This window comes from Hippocampus guttulatus, chromosome 13 (genome assembly GCF_054856545.1).
Source record: "Hippocampus guttulatus isolate MCC_2025c chromosome 13, RoL_Hgut_1.0, whole genome shotgun sequence".
Taxonomy (NCBI): domain Eukaryota; kingdom Metazoa; phylum Chordata; class Actinopteri; order Syngnathiformes; family Syngnathidae; genus Hippocampus; species Hippocampus guttulatus.
Window position 1 is genome coordinate 12133789 of NC_141273.1, and position 17241 is coordinate 12151029.

Sequence of the window (17241 nt, forward strand, 5' to 3'; positions counted from 1 at the left end):
ACCACTACAATGGACCCTTATGGGTGATGCCATCCACTGCCATTATGTTTTTTTCAAGCCTTAAGACTAATAAAAAAAAATCCTGATGTAGGTTATTATTATTTGTGCATCAAAGAGTTAAATGCGGACTGGGTCGTGCCACGTACAGCAAAAATCCACGAGTAATTGATGTCACCCCTAAAAAGGTACTGTACTTTCCTGTATTTGTCAATAGATGCCACATGATGGCACCAAAGCTGTTCTATGGCCTGAGCACCCCCCCCAAAAAAAAACGTTATTCAGCAAATTATGGAGGATAAGTGAAAAAATATTGAATATTTTGGTGAGTAGTTAGCAGAGTGTGTAGCTATCATGCGCAAAGCCTCTTTAATAGGCTGTACATGTAACTCTAATAATACATACTCATTTTGACATGCGTTTATATAAGACACCAGACTCTATATATTGTATATGCTATTTAAGGACTGCCGTTGCACGTCTGGTTGGATGCAATCTGCAGTTTGTTGCCTCGTATTTGTGAGCTGTGTCATGACATTAAAGAAAAATATTGTCAAGATGACAATAATTTCAAAAAACAAAATTGATGCTCCAGATCATTACTCGCTCCGGCATATAAATCGCCTTTTTCAGGGAAATTTACTTTTGAAAAACTGGGACCAAGAATAGTCGAGCTTGGATTCGAAACTTGAAAACCCCCGGGTAGAATTCCGGTCAAGTTATTGCACCTTTCGGTGCCATATTAGTGAATATTTGTTGTGGCACAGGCTGCATGCTAAAGAAGAAGTGGCTGTAATGCACCATACACATTTGCCAACTGCCAAAGAATATAGAGGGAGAAAAAAAAGTCAAATGTAGTCATGCTAACCAATGTGTGACATACAGTATGTGATTCGTTTGCTGCTCCAACAAGGATTTACTATTTATGAGAAAAAAGGTGTAATAACCGACAAGGATTCTACCTCTCAGCTTAATGTGATGCGAGAGTCTCGTTAAGGGAAGCAATTTTAAACTAAAAAGGAAAAAGTTTCAGTGGTTAGAAAGGGAAGTTCCCAATGCAACCGGAGAGCATTCGATTAGGCAATGGTGATATTGGTTTGCGAGCCCGAGCTCTAATTTTAATTTCTACATGGTGCATCAACGTATTTAAAAAACAAACCAAAAAAAAAAAGGTTACTTATCATCTAAAACATACGATAATTGGATTTTCTTTTGTTTCAGGGTGGTTATTCTGTACCTGTGGCTCTGTCTTAGATGCATCACATAACTCGGCCGTCTCAAAATCCAGCTGGTCCGACAGGGCATGTTCATTTTCTATCCTCTGACGACTCCTGCAAGAGGAAGCAAGCATTACCTGACGTGTTCATGATCGGATGCTTCCTGCCGAATGCAATAATGCTCTGTGAGCGTTTCGCTCCACCCATGACCCTTGTGAGGATAAAGCGGATCGGAAAATGGATGGATGGATTAATTGGAGCAGAGCAGATAAGCCCTTCCATCCACTACCCCATATCGACAAAACGTTTGCCGACGTAATGGTTGTAGCGAAGCATATGCGCCCGTCCCCCGATTTCAGATGTTACCTCTCTGGTTGGAGTTCTTCCCTCAGCCCCCTGCTGAGCAATGACCCCTTGGGTGTGATGGTTGAAGAAAGGGAAGAGGACGATTTCTGTTGGGGCAGAAGCTTGACAGGCTTCGGGGGTTCCAAAACATCTGCCCCTTCCTCCTCTTCGCTTGAATCGACCAAGCGGCGAACACGACTAAACTTGCTTCTCGGCTCTGCCCGACTCGCCAAAGCGTCGGCTTTTGCTCTGGCTTTGTGCAAGAAGACGCGGCGTCGCGTGGCGTATTGCCTCCTCCCGTCCACGAACGAGTCCTCCGGCATCAGCTCCACGGCTTCTTCTGCGCTCTCTTCTTCCTCTTCCTCCTCCTCCTCCTCTTGGCTTCCCACCACAAAACTATCCTCTTTGTAGGTTTCGTCCTGCTCGGGCACCTGCAAACAAAAGTGGAGGCCGATTTTTTTACGCACGGGTGAAATTTTGCCCCACGTGACAGCAACAGAAATACGCTCAATGTCAGTCTTGCGCCATGAAGTTTAAAAACTTTTCCTGTAGTGAACCAAAATATGCTATGAGGACAAATGAGCAGTATGTAACCGTTGTTCTTTGTGCGTCGTAGTACAAGATGGAACCGAGTTAGGGGGAAGTCGGTTCCATCATGCGTCAATCCAAACTGAGCCTTCGTATCTTTGTAAAGACAGAAGTGTTGACACATCTCTTCTCTTGGATGCCACGAGACAATGCAAACGAGTATGCAGTGATACCTGGGAGAAGATATCGGTGTTATGAAGTTGTTGGTGGGACATTTTGAACCTTCCAGGGACAGCCGGGCTTCTCACAGTCTTTAAGTATATCCCGCGCATCTCAGAGTCTAATAGAAAAGAAGAGACGGGAGCGTCAGAATGGATACCAAAGTGATAAGACAAGCTTCTTAATTAATTGGAGATTTGGCCAAACACGTTGGGATGAACTAGAATGGCAAATGAGGGCCGCTTCGGAAAAACCGGGAAAAAAAATGGCAGTGATGTGTGTTTATTTTTGTCAGTTGACACAGTGTTTTGTCAGATTAACCCTTTGAGGGACAGCGGTTACTACAATGGACATCTTATCATGTTATTAGGTTACAGGGTGCATGACGGGGTTTAAAAAAAAAATAAAAATCCTGCTTGACCAGTGAGGCAACCAGCATTTCTTTACATCTACAGGTTTAAGGAAATCAAATTTAAAAAGGAAATACTGCCTTATGTGACATTGACTCTTTAATGTATCCAAATAGTTGACTCTCTCAGTGTCTGCCCAACCATCAAGTGTGAAGTTAAAAAGCAAATATTTCCGCAAATGTGCATTTTTGGTATTTGTGTTTTGGCCCTTGTTGATACAGGGGAACCTGAACTTCCATTTTCATTTTCTGAAGCCGCAAAGGCCAGCTATCGTGATACATTTGTCAGTAACGATGGTAATCTACCATTCAGTCCCTGAGACAGGTTTGTATTGTCCACCACAAAGCCGTCGAGAGAGCGGTTCTGCTCGTCTCCATCGTCTTCGTCGGACGAAACCGCCGCCCCGTCCTCGTCCTCAGACAGCGCCGCTTCCTCGTCCAGGAACTCACGCCCCTTTCGACATTTGTTGCGCTTGGAGAGGAACACAAACAATGGGGGGGGGGGGGGGGGGATGCCAAGGTTGACACCGGTGTTAATGATAAAACATGGCATTTAAGAAGGAAAAGGTGACATTTGCCGGGTTTCTTCTTCTTATGCAAATGTCAGTAACACCTTGGCGTTGCTCTGGTGGACCGGCTGTATCGATCTTTTGCATGCGAGCGCACGCTGGGTCTGGAAGTCATCGTCATCATCTGTTTCTTCAGACTGGAGAGACCGGCGACGACGAGGTCAGCTGATGTGCGAAGGTGTGAATGCGATGACATCATCGCATGACGAATGAAGATCATCTCACCGTGTTTAATGCAGTCACACGTTTCTTCCTCGCGAGTGGCGAGTCTGCATCAGAGATGTTTGACTGAAAGATTAAAAAAAAAAACATTTCGGACATGCAGATAAAAAGAGTTACTTGCTTTGCCAGAATGAATTAAGTGCTCTGCTACTGTGTGTGTGTGTGTGTGTGTATGCGTTTGATTCTAACTACTGATTCTTCCAACATGCTGGTTGCCTTGACAACTGGATGTGCCTCATGACAACCTGAACTGTCTGAACTGCTCACTGTCCGTTTGTTGGGCGCGTGCGCGTGCATGTGCGTGCGTATTCCGACCACTGCCTCCGGAGACGACAAAAGATTGACCTTGTTGGGACGTCTTCTCTGATGGACGACAACGTCATCATCACTGTCTGTGGTGCACTCTGCTATAAAAGAAAAGGAATGAATAGAAACATTTGTATGGCTGTATTACACAAGCTTTCAAACTCGACCGCCAATCAAATTATATGCCAATCCGATCCGGCCAACCAAATCTGTGTAAAGTCTACTATTGACGTTTTGTTAAATTGTGAAGAGACTTGATATATGCCCTGTATAAATTCTTAAAGTGACGCATGATCTTGCCCGCAGCCACTACTGTATGTAACAAAATACGATTACTTTTAAGCTTTATCCCAGTCGTCTTAGCGCCAAGTGACACTTGGCGTTCTCTGCGGTTGAGTAAATACACAACCCCACCCAGGAGGAAAATACGGCCTTTTTCTTATCCTGACTCAATGCCTGGTCCTCACAGTGGTTGATTCAATAAGCACCCCCTGGCAACTATATCAGGAAACAACTTCGAAGGCCTCAGCATAAGCAAACAAACCTTGATGAACGTCAGAATCGGTCACAATGACGCACTCGTCCTGCGTTTCCACTGCCGACGTTGGCCCACCTTCTGGTCGTCTCCGCTTCAGTGTACTGAGAGAGAGGCGAACCGCGCGAGGGCCGGCAGAATGCGGTGATGCTGCAGGAGACGGTAGCGGGCCCACTTTGGATGTCAACGGCGATGCGAGATGAGGGCTTGCCGGCCCCGGGAGAATCGGAGGTGTGGAGAACGTGGACAGGGTGTGGGATGAAAGTGCAGTGGGTCTGTGAAAACTGTAAGGCGTGGAGGAATGAACGGATGCACGTGGCGAGGTCTCCTGCTGGAAAGGTGGAGGCCACGGGGAGGTAGTGTTCAATGACACCCCGTCTTCCTCCTCCTCTGAGTCCTCCAGGGAATAGCCAAGGTCGAAGTTGACAGCAAAGTCCAAGTTGTCAAACGACTCGGCACTTTTTGACACTGTAGGAGAACGAGAACCTCTCCCCGTTTGCTTTGACATCGGTGAACAACTAGGCGATGCTGCTGCCTGTGTTATTCCTGCGTCACGCGTCTGTAAGGGAGCCAACATGTGCATGGCGCCGGTTGCGATGCCCTCCACACTGGGGGAAGTCCGGGGTGCGACACCGCCGTCTTCGCGAGTGCGGACGTCCGGGATGGTCATCTGCAGGAAGGCTTCATCATCTCCAAACAGGTCCATGCTGTCGTCCATCAGGTGGGCTTCCGCCGCAGGCTGCGCATTTGCTTTCGAGTCCGCCGATGTTCCTTTTCCTGCATCAAAACACTGCTCATGGTTATTAGCTTCTCGGGCTTCATTTGCGTCTTGATCCTCAAAGACCTCATCCCAGGTTGGACTACTAGCAGGCTGCAGTTCCTGACGGAATTTCTCCTCATCTCCTGCAGATACATCCAACATCGCCTCAGGACAGTCGTTATCAGAATGAATCACCACGACTTCATCATCTTCATCGACATCCAAGGTGAAGTTGCTGTGGAACGCCAGAGGAAGATCATGAAGAGGAGGGCACATTGAGTCCACCGTTAATATGTCTAAATCCGCCTGAGGTGGCGGTGATCGAGACAGGAGCTCAGCCACATTAGCCAAGATGGCTTTGAGGTTCTCATCTCTTCTCGGGATACCAGAAGAGGGAGGACGGGCATCCACTTTGGGGAGATAGAACATGGCCTGAAGTTCAACGTCTTCTTCACTGTCCCTATTGATCAGCACCTCCTCAGTGTCTGGGGAGTCTAATTTTAGGACCTCTTCATCGAGTACAGGTTCCTCGTTGTCCAACTGAGATGCATAGGACGGAAAAATAGGAGGCCTTAGTTCATCAGCTAATCTCTGTTCATTCTTGGCTTCCTCATTCCTTTGTCGTAGTTCCAAACCGGCCGCTGGTTGCCTGACGGTTTTGGAGCAGGCGTTTTTCGTTATCTTTTTCAGATGGCCGTTTGTGTCAGCTTGGTTCAGATAAGTCGATAGCTCCTGCTCATAAGCACAGTAGTCCTGCGGAGAAGCACATGTGAATACAATTAACCTCTCAAGTTTTTTTTCACCACGCTGAATTCACCTGCTTGGTAAATGTGCTATTTGCAGAAGCTATCTTGCTTGAAAGTCGACGAAGCCACAAACAACACTGGATGAAATTATTAGAAAGTGTTCCTTGACACAAGGCTTCCATTTCCGTCTTGTTGGTTGAATGAGATTTGCGAAGTCTGATTGTGAACCCATCCGATCATTGCCAAATATCTATCATGCTTGCAAAGCATACGGCCTGGAATTAATCTGTCGAGAGTGGCACAGCAGAGTGCCAATGAACCAGTAAACAGTGGGAGGGAGCTGCCCGTTGTGAGGACAGAGCAGCTTGGAACGGTGAGGGTGGGGTGGGGGTGGGGGGGACGGGGGCTCATGGTGGTCGAAAGATAGCAGTATCAGGTGTGTTCTAAAACCAAATATTAGCCTATGAAAGTCAACGGGGCCTTACTTCCTGTTTGCAGTGATATTCATAATGCTCAAAAGTAAAACAGCTCCCAGTGTGAGGAAGTGCTGTTATATCGCTGCAAACAACAATTATACATAGTAAGAGATCTTTCATTTCACGAGCCTAATTTCCAAACGCCTAATTTAACCCTTTCATGCACCTTGCAACCCGATAGCATGATAAGCTTTCCACTGTAGTAACCGCTGTCCCTTTTATGACTGCATAAATAGAATCAAATTTTACACCTGTTTTACTAAATGTTACCAGAAGGCAAGCGGTCGATATGGGCTCAATCTTACCACAATGTTTCTCATAGACATTTTACAACAATATTTTTCTTATACTTAAGTATGAAAAATGTTTTCAGGGATTGTGTGTGTATTACTGCAAAGCACCATGTGCAACAAATTGAAATAGTATTTTTTTTTCCCCCCTCCCAGCTTGTTTGACACAATTGGATAGACTTGGAAGACCTTTAGAATGGTGGATTTAAGGATTAAGCGCCACTTTTAAGGATAATCAAGTCCTACATTTTTGAACATGAGGTTTTTGAAGGATCCAAGTATCCACATCTTTTTTTGGGGCAAAACTCTTGTTTTGATTATCATTACAATTTTTTTTAAAACTTTTATTTAACTCTAATGCGTATTGAATACAAGTACTGTATCAAAAAGCATCAATTGTCACCTTTCACTGCCTGCATTCGTGTCAGGTGAGACGGTGATGGTGAAAAGAAAAAAAAAAGAAGCTTGCCATTTTGTGCAGTCAATGCCCATTTTGTAATGTGTATTGCTGAGTGTAAGACTCTCACCAAATTGCGTCAGCTGGGTAAATTTTGGCCTTTGTGCCAATTTCGTTGATTAATTTTTGATTCAGCTTTTGAAGTACGACTCATTCATCATATCTGTAACTTATATTGCGGCAAGGAACTGAATAGATGGGTGGCTGAAACGCCTGGTCGTACAACAACCATTAGATATTGATACTCCATACGGAACATAAAAGCCGTTTAACCAAACTGTGGCAGACAGACAAATTGTACCTTGGAGTTTCCCCCGTAGAATATAATAATGGGGTAATTTAGAAACTATGAGCAGTAATTGCACAGAGGTATTGTTCGTACAGTTTTGTAATCCCCATCCCGCCCCCCAGCAATTTCAACATATTCCCGTAATTAACACCCACATTTTAAACTCTGCCCATTAAACCACTTTTGTAGGCATATTAAAAAAACAAAAACTAAATGCAGTATCTGATGCTTGTGTAACGTTTGAAAGAATGTGTGGTGTTATGACACTAACCACACAAGCGTACTACATCAGACATAACACACCTTTACCTCGGCTCGCGCAGCGCCATTGTTTGACGTTTCTATACCACTTGCGATCTAAATGCATGGCTGGAAGCAATTTTATTTCTGTGTTGGTACGTTGTAAAAGTGAGAGGGTGACTCATGAACATAAACACGAGTGCCACAAGCTGAACAAATCTCTTCACAATTTCGACTTAGTCCTGGAACTGCTTGAGGCTAACAATTAGCACTTGAACACAAAGCGACCTGGATAAATTAAAAGTCTGACTTTTGTCAGCAAACATCATAAATCATTTTCAGTGTGTTGTTGTTTTTCTTTCTTTCTCCTTTAGAGAAAATATGCTAAAGAATGTTTCATGAAAAAGTTACTGTAAAGAACTTTAAGCTACAATGTATTAACGGTACTTAAAAAACGTGGACAAAACTGTTGGTACCCCACTGTTAAAAAGAAAAATAGATTGCAATAGTCATAATAAATTAAAATTTAATGAAAATGAACCAATGAAAATTAGACATTGCGTTTGAATTGTGGTTCAACAGATTTTTTTTTTCCATGAAAAAGTCCTGAACAAAAATGAGGGGACTCGCAAGAAAAGATCATTTCAAAAAAAAAATTCCCCCTAGAGACCTGTTCAACCAAAGTGTGTCCTCTAAATAGGATCGCAAGGGTCTTCAAACTGGTAAGCAGTCAGTTCAACGATTTGAGTTTGACAAGTTGTTGCTGTGCTGTTTGGTGACACTGTTTGAACCACACTAAACATGGACCAGAAGAAGCGAAGAATAAACTTATCTCAGGAGATGAGAAAGAATATTTATACATGAGCATGTTCAAGCTAAAGCCTACAAGCCCATCTCCAAGTGGTTTAAAGTTCGTTTTACTGCAATTTAGGATGCATAAGAATGTCATCAACCTCCCTGGACAGAGCCGCAAGAGGGAAATAGATAATAGATTGAGGAGGTGGATAACATCGACGGTGCCAAAAACGAGCATCGTACAACCACCAAATAAATTTAAGATGAACTCCAAGGTCAAATCCTTGAATCACATCCATTTTTATTTCAGCCAAAGTGGACTTCTTGGGAGGCGACTGAGGAGGACACCACTGGTGAAAATAAAACATTAACAACAACAACAACAACAAAAAGTCAAACTGCGTGTTGAAAACAAGATACAAAGCTTCGAGGAGAATGTCCTATGGAGACAACAGCTGCCCAACAGCTCACACAGATGCAAAAATGAGGCATCAAGAAAAGAACACTGCCCCTACTGTGAAACATGGAAGAGGCTCTGTTAGATTCTGCGGCTGCTTTGTTCCACCTGGCACAAGGTGTCTTTAATCTTGAGAACAAACCCTTCAAACCTGGGACGAGTGGAGCAGTTTGCTCATGAAAATTGGGCCACAATTCAAAGTTACAAAAATCGTTTGATCACAGTAATGGTCCCGAAACAACAATAAGAAAATATTAACTTTATGGGTAACATACTTTTATCCAATACTATTGACTAAGTTTGTTGTTGTTTTAACAAATTTTGTTGAAACAAAATTCAAAAGCAGTGTCTGATTGTCATTGGTTAATTTTTATTAAATTTGTCTTTTTTTTATGACTGCTCTTATTTTCTTTCAAAGACGCAGTGGTACCAACAATTTTGTCCTTGTGCGCAAGTATGTAAAACTGCAGCAAGTACGGTACTTAATTAGCTCAATTCATAATAATGACATTTTTTATGCCCTTATACAATACAATTAAGTGCTAATGACAAAAAAATCTAACTGCCCTTTTCGCCTGTCAAATAATTTAGTAATTTGGATTCTGTTTTTGCTGTGTGCTGCTCTTCTCGTCTCCATCTAGGTCATCACAGCCCAACCCAGATCCAGCTTCCTGGGTTTATGTAACGCTTCAGAGGATTGCATAATCACAAGCGCGGAGGCCTGTCTGTCTTTATGGACTGTGTCTCCACATCACAAAAGCAGAGTGACAGCAGGCCGCGGAAAACACAGCATGCGCTTTGCTTGTTGGCCCCGGCCAAACAGAAAATGTCTTCAAACGACTGGAAAAACAACCTCGGGAGGCTTCCAGAGAGGGAGGGACTGCTCCTTCCATTGATTATTGTGAGGTTACTCGCCAACGGCTTTGAGAAAATTGCCGTTGTTTGTGTACATTCAAACGTCACAGTAAAGAAAACTCTGAATCTTCTGTATGTCAATGTAAAGGAAGCATACGGCTCTTCGTCTCTCTCTTCTCTGAGGAATCGGACCACGACCTGATTATACCTTGAAACCATCAACAGGCTGCTGGTGGAACAGTAGAGGGCCAAAATATAAAGACTGACTGACTGATCCGAAAATCACAGCAGAGGTGCTGCGTGGGAAAAGCGGTTCAGATAACGAATGGATGAATTGTTATTATTATTGTTGTTTCGTGCTTGATTTTAATCCACAGGCCACTTTTCCCCATTTTTAAGTACTGAATAAATAAAGGCGAGTTGAGTTGGATCAATAATAATTGGAAAACAACGATCTCTATTCTCACGGACCTGCAAAACAACTAAAACACCATAACACGAACGCCAGGCTCGTCGGTGGCAATGTCACTTTGTAAAGATACACTGCACACTGTGCAAATGTAACAGGACCAGTAAAAAAAAAAAAAATTATAAATAAACTTATTGTACTCCATTATCCATCCATCCATTTAACCATCCACTTTCTAATCCGCTTATCCTGGCGAGGGTCGCGGGTGTGCAGCAGCCTATCCCAGCCGTCTTTGGGCAGGAGGTGGAGTACACCCTGAACTTGTTGCTAGCCAATCGCAGGGCACACATAGACGAACAACCGTCCGCGCTCACAGTCACACCTCGGGACAATTTACAGTGACCCATTAATCTGCCGTGCATGTTTTCGGAATGTGGGAGGAAACCAGAGTACCCGGAAAAAACCCACACAGGCCCGGGGAGAACATGCAAACTCCACACAGGAAGGACGGAGCCACAATCGAACCCTGCACCTCTGCGCTGTGAGGCCGACGTGCTAACTAATCGCCCACCGTGCCGTCTTTATTCGATTATAGTCACCCAAACTCTGTGGAATGCTGCGATAGGAAGTTTTCAAGCAGAAATGTTAGTCTTGGGAGAATCAAATAGTTGTTTTACATTTGTTGCCTGCACATCCTTGGTAAAAATCTCCCCCTCAAGCACTTCCTAAAAGGTTCTATGAGTTTCAGATCTGATTGTGTAGCCTTAATTTCTTGCTCTTAGCAGACAACAATGAAAGCGGCCGTGGTCTTCTGCTTCTTTAAAGCATGCCGCGCACTGGTGCAAATTAAATCAAGTTATATTACGAGTTAGCCACTTGAGAAATGGGTTGGATTCAGGTGTCTAACTCTGTGCCCGCACATCTGAAAAAAGTTAGAACTCGATTTTCCAGATCACGGCACGTTCACAGTGTTAAGACAAGCAAATGGATGTGGTAAACAGTTCATTACAAGTTCGACAAACTCATAGTGGAAGATCAAGAAACAATCTAAACATCACAATCCGAACAAACTTCTATTTCAAAGCAACATCTCTTCTAACATTGTTGAAAATTATATGGAGAAACTACTCCGAAATCTCTCAAACAATTCATGACTGAGGACCTTCAAAATCTCTCCATAAAAGTAATGCCCGACATCAAAATGAGCCCGTTTACCAGACACCCCTCCATGTTGTTTTGAAAAGTAGGTTAGCTTCAATGCCTTGTTTAGCCAAGACTCACCGTGGGGAAAACAAAAGGTGGGTTTTACCATAATCGCTGACCTAATTTCAGGGATTTGGACCGATGCAGCCATTTTATCGATGGCCCAATCTTTTGAACTGAACTGGAGATACTCGCGGTGCTTAAATAAACATCAGGTAGTGAGTAACAAAGCAGCCGTGTGATTAAATTACCCCTTCGATGCGGGATGTCGAGACTAGGCTAATGTTGTGAGCACGTAAAAACAAACCACATTCAAGCCTGGTTGGAGTTCTGTGATTGAAGATGCTAAAAAGTAAATCTTATGGCAACTTTTTGGTCGCTCTGATAACCCATGCTGTGGTCTTGGACTGTCAACATGTGGAACAAGAGTTACAAAAAAAAAAATGTCAGAGAGCAAAGCAACTCATTGTCCAAAAAGAGAAGCAGTTGTTTGCTTGAGTGAAAAAAAAAAAAACAAGAATAGAAACGAAGGATCTCAACGAATCATTATCATCGGTTGAATCATGACGTACGAAAACCACTGAACTTGTTTGTCACGTCAAGAATTTGCCTTCTAGGTGGAAAGAATGACTGTAGTTACTTAACCCTAATTCAAGCCGTACGTTCCGATTAAACGCAGATGACCTGCTTTCAAGAAAGTCATTTAGGGATTCATTACAAAAAAAAAGAAAAGAAAGAAATACCACCGTTGCCCTTCCGCAGCCCCCAGATTGTGCAATCTCATTTTGTAACAGATAAAATTTGATTCTTGATGCTTGTCACATGACTGATTTATAAAACAGTCAAGAGATCTAATATGTCATTGTTTGAGGGACTATTTTACACAACATCTCACCTCATTTTCCTCCCGCATGCTGTCGACAAGCTGCATCACCTTAATGAAATGCTGGCAGCGCAGGGAGTGATCAACAACATGGGTCGGAAGTGCCCGATGTTGCCAGTGCCTCCATTCCAAAAGAGAAAGCTCTCGTATGGGTGCACCGCCTCTGGGAGCGCCCTCCTTTGAAATAGAACATGGTTGTAGTTAGTTAATAAGCTTTAGACAAATTGTTAGATACACCTACAAAATGTCACGAGAGCTGTATATAACAACAACAACAACAAAATCAGATGTGCCTCGACGTTTATTTGTTCTGTGACTCAAAACACGCATATCTCTAATCATCGTTACCCAGTGAAATAAATGGAAGTATCTTTCATCTATTGCACCCCCAATTAAAACACCTCACAAATAAAATTTGAAATCAATTCATTGTGCAAATCCTTCTAGTGAGGACTTTGGCCACCAGGGAGCTGTATATAATATCCATTAATTTTTACACAAAGACGTAGATTGCGAGAGGATAAAGAACATACTTGTGAGTATTGGTATATTGTCTCTCTACATGTGTTGCTGCATAGTTTCTGTTCAAATACCCATTGCTTAATGGGTGATAACACCGCGACATTGATCCTGGTTTTCGTGATCCCATCTGCATTGTGTGGGAGCATTAAGCTAGCACACGTTCTCAAGACCAAAACACGTCCATCCATCCATTTTCCGAACCGCTTGATCCTCACTAGGGTCGCGGGGAGCCTATCCCAGCCGTCTTCGGGCAGTAGGCGGGGGACACCTTGAATCAGTTGCCAGCCAATCGCAGGGCACACAGAGACGAACAACCATCCACGCCCACACTCACACCGAGGGACAATTTAGAGCGCCCAATCAGCCTGCCATACATGTTTTTGGAATGTGGGAGGAAACCGGAGCACCCGGAGAAAACCCACGCAGGCCCGGGGAGAACATGCAAACTCCACACAGGGAGGCCGGAGCTGGAATCGAACCCGGTACCTCTGCACTGTGAAGCCGACGTGCTAACCACTGGACTACCGGGCCGCCCACCAAAACACGTGTTTGGTAAAATACATAACATGCAATTCTTGGTTTTATGCTTAACTTTACAGTAAGCTTCAAATCAGAATCAGATTTATTGGCCATGTATGCAAAAAAATAAATAAAAATAAACCACAAACAAAGAATTTATTTCCCAGTTACCACGTCTTCAGAGGAACATAGACAAGAGCAATAATCAACATGGGGGAGACGGAACAAGAAGCCTGGCGGGTAGCTTTTGAGCGCCCCGATCTTAGATGTGAAAGGAAAACAGTCAGGAAGAGAAGGGGGAAAAAGAGGATAGACTCGATAATAATGGGAGTGGAAGCAATCAGACTGATGTAAGCACCCTGTCTTTTTTAAAGAATTGTTCACCATCTGTTCACGGAGGACCTGTTTGCCAACGGCATCAAGCCCCAAGCACCTTAGCTCGGATCATTCTTCATGAGTTATTTCATTAATACCTAATACAATGAGTTAATTAAACCCAAAGTTAACAGTTTGCGCATGGGGACTAATGTCAGACGAGCTGTTTGTTCCCACTTTGCTCTTCAATCCTCAGGAAGGGAATACGGCAAATGAAAAAAATGAATAAAAAAAAAAAACAGACCTGAGCTTGTACATCATGTGGAAGGGACAGGAAGCTTGATGATTGCCTCAATGTCGGTTGAGCTTCATCATCAGCCAGCTTCATCTTGGACACCCACACTGAATACTCAGCGTCGCTCAAGAAGGGTCCTGATGCAGCAGCCTCCTGACAAACTGACACCAAATAAACAAATAAATACATAAAGGCACACACTCAATCCAAAACTGCAAGCTTGAAGCTTTTTCAGTAGAATCTCAAATCAACAATGATCACTCACTAAAGTTTTGTGGGTGGATGAGTGAGGTCCGATCCTGAGCGTTTGACCGACGACGACCCCTTGACGACCGCCTGCTGCTGCTTCGGTGGTCAAACTGGCCAGAGGTGATGTGCATCTTGTGCAGCGTGGGGGTTATACAGTCGGGTAGCATGCGGGGACTGTTGGGGTACATGTGGAAGCCCCTTTTGTTGTCCACAATGGATTTCATCAGGTTACGCTTGTTGCTCTGACTTTGGTTGTACGTCTAAGAGGAAGTACGAATTGGAGGTCAGGTGAAAGGTTATACAATGCTCGGAAAAATTATTTGGCTGCTTGCTATTTTCTCATTGACTGGCGTTTTTCCACATCATCAAGCCAATTTTAATATGTCAACAAGACAAGACATGTAAATACACAAAGCAGTTTTGTAATAAGGACATTATTAGTAAAGGGAATAACAAAAAGGTTCCAAAACTATTTCGTCTTATGTGGGGGGAAAAAAGAAATTGCCCCACCTTGTCAAAACATGACTTAACAATGATCCACAGTTTTTGGAAAAGCTGATTAAAATTTCACGAGGCACATCAGACAATCTAATCTATCAGTTGGGAAAAGGTTACAAAGCCGTGTCAATTTCTTTACAAAAGAAGATAACCGGAAACATTGGTGAATTGGTCGGCCACCCAGAATTACTGCAAGAGTGAAACCACAACTTATACAACAGGTCACATAAGAAGGTAGATCGACATCAAAAAAACTGCAGTTTAGGCACGTGCTCGTGAGTCGGTCAAAGGAAAGACAAAATAGCATTCATTGAGAGCTGCTAGGGGAAAAAAACAAGCCCCTGCCGACATAAAAGATCACAAATGCTCGTCTCACATTAAACAATGGAACAAATAGTCTTTTAACTCATTCACTCCCAAAGACGTTTCTAAACGTCTTTTCAGACTTGGTCCAGAATTGGCTGGTACCGAATGAGTTAAAAGCTGCAGTTTATATCTACTTGTGTTTTATTTGTGAGGCAATAAAATCGGACGGACAAAAAAAATTTTGGGCAATAAATATCCCAATATATCAATTGTAATACAAAATTCACATAAAAAATGAATTGAATACATAGTGTGTATTGGCTCTGACCAAGTGATTTCTTTTTGGGAGAGTGTATGGAAAGATTTTAGGGGACAGCATGTTTTTTAATGGTTGGACTGCACCCGGATAAATTTGCTAAATAATCCTTATAAAGGGAAGATAAGTACCAGCTTAAGTTCATGATAGCACCATGTAAAAAGGTCATTACAAAAAAAACAAAAAAAACCAAACTGCTCAATCAAGGACCTGCAACACCAGATGACTTAAATGACTTCCATATCATAAGCACTCTACACATTTGAATGTTGTGTTTTATACGGACAAAGAAAAATAAAGTTTCATCAGAAATCAAGAGAGTAATGTGATCACTCATTTAAACAGCAATGTATATGAAACACGCTGACGTTTAGGACTTGAAATTAAAATACACACCCTCTCTTCCCGGCCCTCAGCCAGGATAACCACAATGCGTCCTTGCCTCTTACGCCCGGTGCGGCCCATCCGCTGCACGAGGCGGGTGGGATTCTTTTGCGCGTCGAAGCACACGATGAGGTCGACCTCGCCGATGTCCAGTCCTTCCTCTCCTACGCAGGTGGACACAAGCGTGTTGAAGCCACCCTGACGGAACCTGTTCACCACCTATTGGAACGACACCATCAAAATTCTGTTTTGCTTTCACATGCATTTTAAAAGCAGCTTTCATTTTATATATACCGTAGCTAGATAGCTAGAGAGAGAGAGAGAGAGAAAGAGAGAGAGAGTTTATCAGCAGATTTCAAAACATTCTGAGCTACCTTTGTGTTGTCATCTATATGATGCTCATTGCCGCCACAGTATTTGCATATCTGCAGTTTGCGTTGGCAAATGTGACATTTAAGAGCGCCGTCTTTCAGTATTCACCTGTTACATTGCAGTCCAATGAAAAGCATGTGTGTCCAAAACTTGTGAGTTTGTTTGTTTTGCCTATTTGCCTTAAAACGCATGCTTTTCATTGGACGATGTGATGAGGTGCAATGGTGATAAAGGGAAAGAGCGAATGTCCACCTCCAGTTGCTCCTTCTGAGTGAAACCTCTGACTCCTTTGCCTGCTGACGCTTGCCCCATGAATGTCATGACTCTGATCATCGGGCTGTGGCGGTTCAACATGGCAGCGATCTCCTGCACGCTGTCACGGAATGACGAAAAGATCATCACCCGCGTGGTGGTTTCCTGTGCACCCGAACCTGGAAGGTTAATTTTATGGCACAGTTGAAAGGAATTGTGATGTCACCGCATCGGTGAATTGTTGTCCCGCCGGCGAATTACCATTACTGTCGGACGCGCGCTCAACCAAGAGTCGGAAGTGTTGCAGGACCACGGCCTCTAATTTCTGCAGTTTGGGGTGACCATAAATGAAGGGTTCATCTGCGCCTGTGGGTGTGAATCACGGGATGTAATTAATTTTAAAAAAGAAAGCCATGAAGATAATCTCATTATCACGGATTAATAGAATCTGTTCAGGAATAATGCTTCTCTGATTTTGAAACATTTTCCCCACAGCCATTGAGCAATATTTTAACATTCTTTAAGGGTCATGCAAGAGTAAAAATAATGACATTTGGCAGTGAAATATCACTGAAAGTATCACCAGATGAATAAAGTATCCATCCATCCATCCAGCGAGCTAGGTGTCAATCCAAACAATCTCTTCAATGTAATGATAAACAGAGAGGTGGTAAAAGCTGCCACGGATGTATACAGTGAACATAAATATAACAAAACAATCAGTAATGTCGGGGGCCCGCACTGACAACAACAAAAACAATAATCATGTGCTGAGATGCAGGGTTCGATTCCACCCTTCCTGTGTGGAGTTCACATCTTCTCCCCGTGCTTGCATGGGTTTTCTCCGGGTACTTCAGTTTGTTCTCACATACTAAATACATGTGTAGCAGGTTAATGGAACACTCTAAATTGTCCCTAGGTGTGAGTGTGAGTGCGAACGGTTGTTCATCTCTGTGTGCCTTGCGATTGGCTGGCAACCAGCTCAGTGTGTACTGGCCCTACTGCA

General features: G+C 43.4%; 1 protein-coding gene across 13 annotated transcripts in view; it reads right to left on the minus strand.

Annotated features, from left to right (window-relative positions):
- fancm (FA complementation group M) overlaps positions 1-17241 on the minus strand; it is a 53205-nt gene that overhangs the window by 18128 nt on the left and 17836 nt on the right. For 12 of the 13 annotated variants that reach the window (XM_086126448.1, XM_086126445.1, XM_086126447.1 and 9 more), the window contains exons 8-21: positions 16497-16601; positions 16236-16414; positions 15624-15830; positions 14124-14367; positions 13868-14019; positions 12220-12384; positions 4357-5860; positions 3852-3913; positions 3510-3572; positions 3329-3421; positions 3022-3187; positions 2321-2427; positions 1581-1990; positions 1235-1328 (exon numbers count right to left, since the gene is read on the minus strand). In XM_086126448.1, coding sequence (XP_085982574.1) covers positions 1235-1328; positions 1581-1990; positions 2321-2427; positions 3022-3187; positions 3329-3421; positions 3510-3572; positions 3852-3913; positions 4357-5860; positions 12220-12384; positions 13868-14019; positions 14124-14367; positions 15624-15830; positions 16236-16414; positions 16497-16601 — 3551 coding nt within the window. The remainder of the gene's footprint in view (positions 1-1234; positions 1329-1580; positions 1991-2320; positions 2428-3021; positions 3188-3328; positions 3422-3509; positions 3573-3851; positions 3914-4356; positions 5861-12219; positions 12385-13867; positions 14020-14123; positions 14368-15623; positions 15831-16235; positions 16415-16496; positions 16602-17241) is intronic. The other variant, XM_086126452.1, reaches the window with a different exon arrangement.